Below are 12484 nucleotides of genomic sequence, written 5' to 3' on the forward strand. Positions count from 1 at the left end.
AGATGAAAAAATCCCTCAAATTTTAACATAAACACCATATTTATTCCCAACTTTCATCTTTCATCTTTCATCAATGTAGCCTAAAATTGGTAATCAGTAACTACAAAAAATCAATTAGACATAATTAAAAGTTAGAACTTAAACCCAATATACACCAAATTAGACAGGATTAATTTCTCACATTTGTGTTGTATTTAAATAGAAGATATCCATATTTCAAAAAGACAAAAAAAAAATACTAAAGGTTAAATCAAAGGTAATTTGAGCTGGAACAAGTAAATAATACGTAATACACATTACAAATTAAATGAAACAAAAATAATATAGGACTAATTAATTTCATTGGCTCCATCGTCCTCATTTCCAAATTCATAATTAGAGTCATCTATCTCCATATCCTGAAATAACACAAAATTTATGAGCAACACATGAAAAATCCCAAAGTAGCCAGTAAATAAAATATCAAAGTTGAGAAATGTCTCACTTGATCTCTGCTAGATTCATAACTAGAATTTACCGCACATTCACCTTCATCTTCCTCGTAAATGAAGTCTTCTTCCTCATCCCACATAGCCTCATATGCATCATCATCTGTAGGTAGATTATGCCGTTCATGTGAACTCCTATCATACTTACTCCGATCTGGACATGTAGTTTTGTTATGTCCGAGCTCCCGGCATATACTACACTGTTGTCCGGCACGATCCTTAGCTCTTCTACGAATTGGGGGGTCACGAGGATCTGTATGAGTGGCAGGAATTGCACTACTAGAAGCAACTGCACTAGCAATATCATCAGCTTTCATTTTATCCACTGTGTTTATTGCCCAATCCCTCATGCTCCTGAACCTATCATCTTTACCTGCTGATAGTGTAGCCACCAATCTAAACCAGTCCATCAAATACCAGTATTGGGTAGACTTTAAGCAATCCCAAGTGAACCCCCTTGTATCTTGTATTTGTTGTTTCACATTTTTGGTCCACCTATCTAGAACTAAACATTTTGGCAATTCACAAATGTCAAGTGTAACTAAAACAGATAGAATGTGTTCGCAAGGAATGCCAAATGACTCCATCCTCATACAGGAGCAAGTAAACTCCATTGGTAAATCACAGAAAGATACTTGCCATGTATCGTTAGGACTACCATACTTAACCACCGTGTATAACATATAAGAACCAACATCAATGCAATCTAACACTTTCATTGAACCAGACCTTATAATAATAGGGCGAAATAGAAAAAATACCTCTCTTGTATATAAATTAGCTGCAGACTTCTCCAATGACAATAAATGAGTTTGCATCACAGGTACTCCATGTGCACATTCAAAGTCTGCTAGACTATCTTTGAAACGAATGTAGGCAACACATCTATCAAAGTGCTCTACAAAATCTCTTAAATTATACCTGGACTTGACATACTTTGCAATAACTGAGTGCAACCCCTCACATCGAGAAGTGGTCCTAAACCCAGCAAAGAACTTTCCACGGATATGTGCTGTTGCCCAACTATGACGGTTATCATACATATCAATTATCCATTGCTTGTCTTGCACATCAAACTCTTCAACCATCCGATCCCACTTACTACGGAATACACCAACCTCGTAATCACCAAGCATGCACTTCTTAAACTGCGATGTGAACCTAGGGTTACCTACATTACTCGTGGCATTGCGAATAAGGTGCCAAGCACATAGGCGATGATGTGCATTAGGAAAAACATTTTCGATTGCATTTTTCATTGAAAGGGCACCATCTGTGATAACTGAAATTGGGGCCTTCCCCTTCATTGCTTCCAGCAAACTTTTTAACAACCAAATATATGTTTGCTCCGACTCATCACACACAAGAGCGGCTGCAAAGACAACTGTGCGGTTATGGTTATTAACACCCGAAAAAATGACAAGTGGACAATGATATTTGTTCTTCTTGTAAGTAGCGTCAAAAGCCAATACATCACCAAACAATTGGTAATCCATTTGGCTTATTCCATCACACCAAAATAAATTCTTTATCGAGTGAAACCTATCAACCTCATATCTTATAACCATGACAGGATCAATGGACTTCATCTTCCTCAAAAATTGAAGAGCCGCACTAGCATCACCCTTCAACCGTCGACGTTGCTGTGCGACTTGATTGTACAAGTCCCTGGGCAAAAAGGGAACATTGTGGTGACCACCAGATTGGCTTGAGAGTGCTGCAAAAATATGTGCAGTGCCTAATCCACCCTTCCTCATTATATTTATTTGCTCAATGTCTGCAGCAGGTATTTTCCTGTGACCAGGAAGCATTGCAGTAAAAATTGGAGGAAGAAGGTCGTGATTATGCAAATCAGAAAATTTTGAAACAATCCAGCGACCACTAACAACGTCAAATGACACCTGAACCTTTGCCTTACAGCCACATCTAGTTTCAGCTCTAGGCTCTTGTTTTCTGGTATGCATATTATCTGCCTTTTTTTGTCGGAAGCCCTCGCGACAACAAACAAAATTCTGTCGATTGATTATCCCATTATGCTTTCGCGTCTTACTTTTTCGACCACTAAATCCCCTTGACTTGGCAAATGCATTGTAGAAATCAAAAGCCACTCCTAGATCACTGAAATGATATCTTTTTATATCAACATCTACAATATTCAAGAACTCAGTCTTTCCTATGTCCTCTCACCCGTCAATCTTATAAGATTCATCCAATTGATCAAAATGGGCACCTTCATTGGGTTCAGAAGCATCAACTTCTGCATTTGCCAAGTTAGCATCCATGAAGATATCGTCGTCCAGGAGCTCATCACCGTTTCTCAAGGGATTCTCCAAATTCCCGTTAAACCCGTCAACATTATTGGTTTCATCTACATAATCCTACATGAACAAATTAATTTAGACTAGGTATTTGACGGCATGATGCAAGAAATCTATCAAAATTAATCCTAAGAGTGTGAGTTAGGGTTTCAGATTGATGAAAAACCTACCTCATTAGACATTGGGATTCAGATTGCTTCCTCGCAGAGATTGAGAGATAAGATATACGCCGTAAATTTGATAAAGAAATAAGCTTGTAAAGGTGTAAAATATGAAACTTAGGAGATGTATAGTTAAACATCAACAGAGTTAATATTAGAGTGAAGAAGAAGATAATGATGTTGATGTTGATGTTGACGAAGGGAGACAATTGTGTGTTTAACTAGTTGGAAATTATGAAATTCAATTTTTTGTGTGGGTGAAATTTAGGATTCAGCAAAATTTTTTATGGAAATAACAAATTCTATTGGGCCGTAGTTCATATACCATTAATTGTAAAAAAAAAATTGATTATAATTGACAAAATATAACCCACCGTTGGATCAAATTTAATAATGATCTAACCGTTGATTTAAGTTTTCACCACAATTGGTGAAAAAACAAGTGAGGACCACCGAATCATTCACCAAGAAAGATGAAATTTCTTATAGCTTTTTTTTTTTTTTTTTTCCGTGTATCTTCTCATAGCTTTGTTTAATTATACAAAATATTATTTATATACTAAAATTTGTTATTAAAATTAACAACTATATATTTGTATATAAATACATATATTATTAAGATTATTTTTAATATATATTTTATATTTTAATATATATTTTATATTAATAATTAATTTTAATAAATAATTTTTATATATATTTAATAATTATATATATTGTCATTACACAGTAACGAAAACTAGCTAATTAACTAAACATCTAAAGGGTATTTTTAAACACCTAAAAGAGTGCATTATTGGGAGAATATAAAAAGGCTTTAGTGTAACATCCGAGTTTTTTTAATCATATTCGTTATTCCATAATTAATTAATTAAAATTATAATAATTTAAAATTTAAATTTATAATAAAAAATAAAAAATAATATAATTAAAAAATTAATTTATCTAATTTAAAATTTAAAAATTTAAAAATATTAACTTTAGTGAATTCTTAACTAACAATAAATAGCTTTTTAAGATATAATCATAATTAATTTTATAATTATTGAATTTGAATAATCTTATTCTTTGGTTATATGAAAAGATGAGAAAACTAGCTTTGTTCTTTGAATTCAGTACAAGATAAAATTCAAATTCAATTAGGTAGATAAATTTGTTACAAATTCATAATAAAAAATTATACAGTAACTAATCAGTCTAATATACTAACAGTATTTCGTAAATATCTCAAGTTATAATTATCTGATTGTCGTCTAAAGCTAACTCAATTCTATATAAATTTGTACCTAATAGATATTTTTAAATTCCAAACGTAGAAAACTTTATAAGGCTTGCAAAGTGACGATTCAGATTGAAGATTTTACTTAAACGCGAGTTAGATTCTTCTAACGCAACTTGTGCATACCTAAGAGCTATTTAAGTCCTTCCTTTCTCATTCTATTCTCCTTTTCTATACAAAATGCTAGGTGACTATCTCTTATATCTTCTATTGTTTCTACAGATTGCCATTCTTATACTTTCTCCACTTTATTATAAGAAAAATCCTTATCTTGTCTCACTTCCTAAAATCATTCTAAATCCTTCGCCAAACTATTCACAAATTCAATTCATATATTATATGAGAAAATATCCTCTCTGAATTATGTTAATTACGGATACCAAGAATATTGATATTTCCTTTTGTTGAGTTAAGAAATTAACTAAATTAATTAGTGATAACAAACATTATTTTTGGGTAAAATAAATAATTAGTGTTGATTAATTATATTTACATATTACTAATTATTTATTGTTGCAGGCAAAATCCAATTCCATAGCCCAAATGGAATGAAAAGCAAACAGAAAAGAATGGTGGGCTGAAAACAAAATAGAAGCCCAAGAAAAAGAAAAGAAAGAAGTAAGATGGGTTGCTCAAATGAATACCCGAACCAAACCCAGCTTAATTTCAATTCCCTCCATCTTGCTCCAACCAAAGCAACGTTCCCCTCTCTTTTGTCATAGTCAAATCAGAGTTTCAGAAAAGTAAGAAAGAGAAAGAGAGAGAGCTTCTTTCCTAAGCTAATCACCAAAGAAGTAAGAGAGAGAAGGATTAAGCTTGAAAGGCAGATGTCATTTCAACAAGTTCAAACCAAATCAAGCTTAGGTTAAAGGTAACACATTTCCTCTTGCATGCATCAGATCTTCTTCTCTTCTTCCCAACTCTCTGCTCCATCCAAAATGGAATGCAAAGAAAAGATGATCTCTGTTCTTCACTGCTGCATATCCACGGTCTTAAACATGACTTGGAGACCAAGTTAGTTTCCAAGGGCTAAGATCAAGTTGATCATGAGAAGATTTCTATGGTTGCTGCTATATGGCTTTCGGTCAAGATGAAGAAGTCAGAAACAAAGTTTCTACTCTAAGGTTTAATGTGAAAAAGTGAATCTGTGGGTTGGTGAAGCTCAAGGCTCAAGGTGTTAACCTTGGAAGAAGAACCCAACAACATGCAAGGAGATAAAAAGAGGTTTGCTGTTCATTTAGAAACTAAGGAGAGAAAACCAGTGAATAGAGGTTTTGTTCTGAGAGAGCTCTTTGAAGAAGTTCAACTAACTGGACAGTGTAACCTAACCAAAGGTGCATTCTGCCAGTATGAAGAACTAAATCAGAGGCTTGCCAATCTAGTTTTTCGCATAGCACAGAGGCTGTTTATGAAATCAATCTCCTTCATGTTTTACAAATTGTAATGTACTTTTCAATGTTTATCTTTCTGTAATTTCTTGTGAGAAAAGGCATTGTGAGGAAACTCAAGTAAAAGCCATGAGTGGAAAAAGGCTGAGTGAAACACTTGAGAGAAAAGCCTAGAGTTATTTTCTGATTTCTTTAGGTATGTCTATGTCTTGTATCTTGTACCTGTGAGGTATCCCTTTCTTAGTTAGGTTAGCACTAAGAGTGATTAGTTAGGTATTAGCATAGCCAATGTCAAGTTAGGTTAGAACTTGAGTGTGAAAGGATTTGGTCAATCCTATGAAATTGGTGTATGTAATACTGTTAACTATAGTGAAATTCTTCCATAGTTGTGGAGGAGACTGGATGTAGGTTGCATAGCACAAGGCAACCGAACCAGGTTACATGCTGGTGTTAGCTTTTCTCTTCTCTGCTGAGTTCTGTTTTCTGATATTCATGAGACAAAAATAAATTGTCTCATAAATTTTCGCTGCTGAGTTCAAACAGAACCTAAATTGAAAGTTTGTTTTAAAAGGGTAATAACAGCAACTTAAAAGGAAGGCATAGATTCAACCCCCTTCTCTAAGCCTACCACAACCTTCAATTGGTATCAGAGCCTGGTTTCAAGAATCAAGCTTAACCGCTTGGAGCAAAGATCTAATGGCGAACAACTTGGGCACAACCACAGTTGCCTACACCCTCACTGAAGGCCAATCAAATAACCGGCCACCTTTCTTCAACGGGAAGAACTACTCCTACTGGAATGAAAGGATAAGAATCTTCATCCAATCCATTAACTACAACATATGGAAGATTGTTGTGAGCGATCCCAAGATTCCAACAAAAACAAGTGCTGATGGAGTGGTGACTCCAAAAGAAGAAGCTGAATGGAATGAAGATGATAAGAAGAAGATAGAGCTGAATGCTAAAGCAATCAACCTTCTTCACTGTGCTATCAGCTTTGAAGAATACCGGAAAGTGTCTAGATGCAAGACAGCCAAAGAAATCTGAGAAAAACTCCAGGTTACACACGAAGACACTAAACAAGTCAAAGAAACGAGGATTGATATGCTGCGAAAAGAGTACGAGATATTTAGCATGAAGGATGGAGAAAGCATTGATGAAGCGTTTGAGAGATTCTCAATCATAATCAACAACCTTGATGCTATGGGTACAAACTATGTAAAACAAACCTTGGTGAGAAAACTTCTTAGAAGCCTCACAAAAGAATGGAAAAACACTGCCACTGTCCTAACTGAGAGTAACAACATAAGTCCCATAACCTATGATGAGCTGAGAGGAAAACTCCTTGCCTATGAAGCCACACACACAAACACAGACTCAAAGAAAAAGGGAATAGCCCTCAAGTCACAAATAGAACCGAAAGAGAGTGAGTCTAGTGATGGTATTTCAGATGACGAACTTTTGTTTTTTGCTAGGAGATTTAGAAGGATGATGAAAAACAAGGGCAAATACAAGGGTTCAAGTTCAAAGGAGCACAAGATCGACTTGAGCAAAGTGACATGCCATCACTGCAAGGAGGCTGGACACTTCAAGCTAAACTGTCTAAAGCTCAAAAAGGAGGACAAAGGAAAGAAGAAAAGGAAGAGAGTACTCATGGCAGCTTGGGAGGATCTTGAGAACGACTCAAATGAAGAAGAAGAATCTAAAGGAGATGACAAAGACTGCTTCATGGCTGGAAACAACAATCTTAATGAGGTAAATTACTATGATTTGACCATTGAGGACTTACATGTTATTATTGATGATCTCACTTTAAACACCTCAAAACTGCTTGACAAGTACAATGAATGCAGATCTGAAAGAGATGTGTTAAGAGCTGAAAATAATTTTTTAAAAGAAAAAGTGAAGGAAACTGAATGTGCTTTGGACATCATTGAAGAAAACAGATTTCTAAAATCTGAACTTGAAAAACTAAAAGGAAAGCACATTGTGGATCCTTCTCATGAGTTAATTGCTGAAAATAAAAGATTAAATGATATGATTAAAAGGCTGAATGGTGACTTAGCAAAATTTGCTCAAGGTTCTAGTAACTTGGACAAATTACTTGCAAGTCAAAGACCATTGTTTGAAAAATCTGGTTTAGGCTACATAGCCAAGGAAGATGCAGTTTCCAACACTCCCTCTATAAAATTTGTGGCTTCTTCATCAAATACCAAATCCATACCAAACAAATCGGGTATTGGATATGTTTCAACTTTTGAAGAAAAACTTGATGAAGTGTACACAAGTGAAACTGAGCCTTCACCAAGAACTGATCCGAGTTCAAACCGGCCAGGTTTGGGTTACATTTCGAAAAATGAGGCTGCTTTCAAGAAACCACCATTTTACAACAAAACCTCATTTTCGAAAGGTAAAAATGTTCAAAGAAATTCTGGTGAAAATGCTTTTACAAAGAGGAATAACTTTAATAAAAATCAGTTTGTCAAAAGAAATGCATCTCCTCTAAAAACAAAAAAATTTCAACACTTTAATCATTTCAAGCAATATAACTCACCTCAATTTCAGCGACACACATAAGAAAATCATTGTGTCAATTGCAAGAAATTTAGTCACTCATATGCACAATGTTTCATTGAAAAGAGAGTTGTAGGAAACAAAGTTTATAATGTTGTTTGTGATTTCAATGCACTTGGGCAACCAAGATGGATTAACTTCAAAGGATCCAAATTAATTTGGATACCTAAGGCTACTTGAAATTCTTCATTAAGATTTGCCTAGCATCTAAGAACAAAAAGGACATGTGGTACATGGATAGTGGATGTTCAAGGCACATGACTGGAAGGTCAACTTACTTCATCAAACTAAACAAGTATGATGGAGGTTTTGTGACTTTTGGAGATGATGGTAAAGGTAAAATCATTGCTGTTGGAAAAGTAGGTAATGAGCAATCTACTTTCATTGATGATGTACTTTTGGTATGTGGTTTGAAGCACAATCTTTTGAGTATAAGTCAGCTGTGTGATTTAGGATATTTAGTTATTTTCAAAAGGCTTGAATGTTGTGTTGTTAATGAAAAGACAAATGAAGTGATGTTTATTGCCAAGCGTTTTAATAATATGTATGGACTTACTCTTGATGAACTAAAAGATCAAAAGGTAGCTTGTCTTCACTCTAAAGAATCTGAAAAGTGGTTATGGCACAAGAGATTGGGCAATGTAAGTATGTTTCAAATAAACAAACTTGTAAAGAAAGAATTAGTAAGAGGTATTCCTTTGATAAAGTTTGACAAAGACATCACTTGTGATACTTGCCAAATGGAAAAACAAACAAAAAGTTCTTTTAAACCAAAGGAAGACATCTCTACTAAAAGACCACTTGAGTTGCTACACATTGATTTATTTGGTCCAACAAGAACTCAAAGCCTAGGTGGTAAACATTATGGTTTAGTAATTGTGGATGACTATACTAGGTTTGGTTGGGTTTTATTTCTTGCACACAAAAATGAAGCCTTTTCGGCCTTTGAACCTTTTTGCAAGAAAATACAAAATGAAAAAGATTTGAAAATCTCTTCTATAAAGAGTGATCATGGAACTGAATTTGAAAATAATTTATTTGAATCCTTTTGTGAGGAATTTGGAATATCTCACAACTTCTCTTGTCCAAGAACACCACAACAAAATGGTATTGTGGAAAGAAGAAATAGAAGTATACAAGAGATGACAAGAGCTATGCTTTGTGAGAGTAATGTTCCAAAATTCCTTTGGGCTGAAGCAGTTAACATGGCTTGCCACATTTTGAATAGAACAATCACAAGGAAATTTTTGAAGAAAACCCCTTATGAACTTTGGAAAGGCTACCCACCAAACTTAGATTACTTGCACATCTTTGGATGCAAATATTTTGTTTTAAATAATAAAGAAAATTTGGGAAAATTTGATCCAAAGGCTTATGAGTGTTTGTTTGTAGGATATTCCACAACTAGTAAAGCATATAGGGTTTATCATCAAGATGCTAGGATTATTGAGGAGTCCATACATGTTACATTTTGTGATACTAATTTAGTGCAAAGCATTTTGGAAGATTGTGATGCGGGAAATCAAGCTCAAATGGAAGATGAAACCACTCAAAGTAATGAAAAAGGAAATTCTGGTCAAACTGAACCAGAAACTGCAACTGCTGAAAATTCAACAGACAATTCCATTTTGTCTCATGAATCTGAAGGAAATCCTGAAGCCAGCAACGCCCTGAATCCCTTGGTATCTGAATCTGCCTTCAAATCTACCAGACCTCGTGAATGGAGATTCTTGAAGAATTATCCTGAGGAATTTGTCATTGGGGATGTCTCTCATGGAGTGCAAACTCGGTCTTCCACTAGAAAGGCAAATAAAGGATCTAACATTGCCCTTCTTTCACAAATAGAGCCACAAAACGTCAAAGAAGCCCTTAGTGACCCCTCTTGGGTTAAATCTATGGAGGATGAGCTTCTTGAGTTTGAAAAGAACCAAGTGTGGACTTTGGTTCCAAGGCCAAGTGGAAAGAAAGTGACTGGCAACAAGTGGATATTTCAGAACAAGTTGGGAGAAGATGGTAGCATTGCAAGAAACAAGGCAAGACTAGTGGCACAAGGATATGACCAAGAAGAAGGAATAGACTTTGATGAATCCTTTGCCCCTGTTGCCCGAATGGAAGCCATAAGACTTCTCTTAGCTTATGCTGCATTTTGTGATTTTAAATTATATCAAATGGATGTGAAATGTGTATTTTTGAATGGTGTGATAGATAGAGAGGTGTATGTAGAGCAGCCTCCTGGTTTTGAAAATAAAGAGCATTCTAATCATGTTTTCAAATTATCTAAAGCTCTCTATGGTTTAAGACAAGCTCCTTGGTATGAGAGACTTAGCTCTTTTCTTTTGAAAAATGGTTTTCAAAGAGGCACCACTGACACAACTCTATTTATCAAGAATTCTAATGATTCTTTTATTCTAGTCCAAATATATGTTGATGACATTATTTTTGGATCAGCCAATGAATCCCTTTGTTCTAAATTTGGAAAGCTTATGCAAGTGAATTTGACATGAGTATGATGGGTGAACTTAATTTTTTCCTTGGGCTGCAAATTAAACAAACTGAAACAAGTATTTTCATTCATCAAGAGAAGTATGCCAAGGAATTAGTTAAGAAATTTGGTATGAAAAATGCCAAACCCATGGGAACTCCCATGCATCCTAATTCAAAATTAGATAAGGGAGAAACTGAGAAAGATGTTGATGAGACTAGGTATAGAGGAATGATTGGTTCTCTTATGTACTTAACTTCCTCTAGACCCGATATTGTGCAAAGTGTTGGATTGTGTTCTAGGTTCCAATCCAAACCAAAAGAGTCACATCTTTCTGCAGTTAAGAGGATCATTAGATATGTTCATGGCACATCCAATTTTGGTCTTTGGTATCCTAAGAATGATGATTTTTTTGCAGTTGGTTATTGTGATGCAGATTTTGCTGGTGATAGAGTTGATAGAAGGAGCACTTCAGGTTTATGTTGCTTCTTTGGAAAGTCCTTAAACGTTTGGTCAAGTAAGAAGCAACCAACAGTGGCCCTATCCACTGCAGAGGCTGAGTATATAGCTGCCTCTTCCTGTTGTTCTCAGCTTTTATGGTTAAAAACACAGCTTGCCGATTACAAATTAAATGCTGAAAATATTCCTTGTGATAATATGAGTGCCATTAATATTTCTAAAAATCCAGTTTTGCACTCTAGGACTAAACATATTGAAGTGAAATTTCACTCAATAAGAGAGCATATCCAAAAGGGGGATATTTGCATTCAATTTGTTAAATCAGAGGAGCAATTAGCAGATATTTTTACAAAACCATTAGCTGAGGATAGATTCTGCATGCTTAGGACTTGTCTAGGAATTTTGAGTTATGATTCCTTCTTTAAAAATTGCTGATGTATTTGCTGGAGCGTTTTTGTCTCATAAACAGGTATGAGACAATTCTGGGCAGGTGATGAACGTTTCCTTCAAATCAGCGTGTTCTGGGCTTGTTTCAAGTAAAACTCAATCTGGGCCAAATTCAAAATTCAGATCATGAGTAGTCCAAATGTGTTTTCTTAAGTCCAACCATCTCTAGGCCCAAATATGAATGTTACAATTTTTTGGTTAAAAATTTTTGTTGGCCTGTGTGTTTAATTTTTTTTGAAAAAGTTTTATTTTAATTTTTGTCAAAAAAGATTTTCAGTTTAATTTTTTTAAGGATTTCGAATATTTAAAATTAAATTTTCTTGTTTTGAAAATCAAATCAAATCTTTCTTTTATGAGGTCATGTCTTTTCAAGTCTTTTCAAATGGTGATGCAGTTGCATGGTTTTGGAAATCTTCTTTTGGGTACGGTTACCAACACTTCCTCTCTTCCCTCCATAACTCCCTCTCTATCCCTTCAGTTTTCACCACTACCCTCATTACTCTTTTTCTTCTTAAATCAAAAACCACTAAATGAGGAAGAAAACCATAGCACACAAACCTCCTCGTGAAAAGGTGTATAAACTTCCATCCAAGCCTTCCACTCGCTCCCAAGACAGAACCTTCACACCTTCACCATCTCCTCCTACCTCTCCTCCTCGCACTGCTCCCATGGCACGAACCAAGACCACACCAAGGTACCCTACCCCTGCCAAACCGACGCCACCACCTAAGGCAACGTCATCCAAACCAAGCTCCTCGAAACCTGGCTCATCCAAGGGTAAGCGTCCTACTGTCGAAGAACCTGTTCCTGAGACAACAAAACCTAAGCCAAAGTCTGTTCCTGTGCGCTCTCAACGAGGTAACACTCGAGTCCCTCTCAAAAATGTTA

The 12484-nt window shown here is 35.3% G+C and overlaps 1 protein-coding gene across 1 annotated transcript; it reads right to left on the bottom strand.

The window, feature by feature from the left end:
- Positions 1–329: 329 nt before the first annotated feature.
- Positions 330–2988, bottom strand: LOC107646280 (protein FAR1-RELATED SEQUENCE 5-like). The gene is made up of 4 exons (XM_088499382.1): positions 2977–2988; positions 2676–2866; positions 518–2606; positions 330–398 (listed from the first exon to the last, which is right to left on the bottom strand). The coding sequence occupies exons 1-4, from the start codon at positions 2986–2988 to the stop codon at positions 330–332; spliced, it is 2361 nt and encodes a 786-aa protein (XP_088355508.1).
- Positions 2989–12484: the final 9496 nt, after the last annotated feature.

Source organism: Arachis ipaensis, chromosome B9 (genome assembly GCF_059453495.1).
Source record: "Arachis ipaensis isolate K30076 ecotype BB chromosome B9, ASM5945349v1, whole genome shotgun sequence".
Taxonomy (NCBI): domain Eukaryota; kingdom Viridiplantae; phylum Streptophyta; class Magnoliopsida; order Fabales; family Fabaceae; genus Arachis; species Arachis ipaensis.

Excerpts from the sequence above, each read along its gene's own strand:
- LOC107646280 (XM_088499382.1), bottom strand. Across the intron at positions 2,607-2,675 it reads GAATCTTATAAGATTGACGG|TGATCTAGGAGTGGCTTTTG; the intron begins GTGAGAGGACAT and ends ATATCATTTCAG. Across the intron at positions 399-517 it reads AAGATGAAGGTGAATGTGCG|GATATGGAGATAGATGACTC; the intron begins GTAAATTCTAGT and ends GTGTTATTTCAG.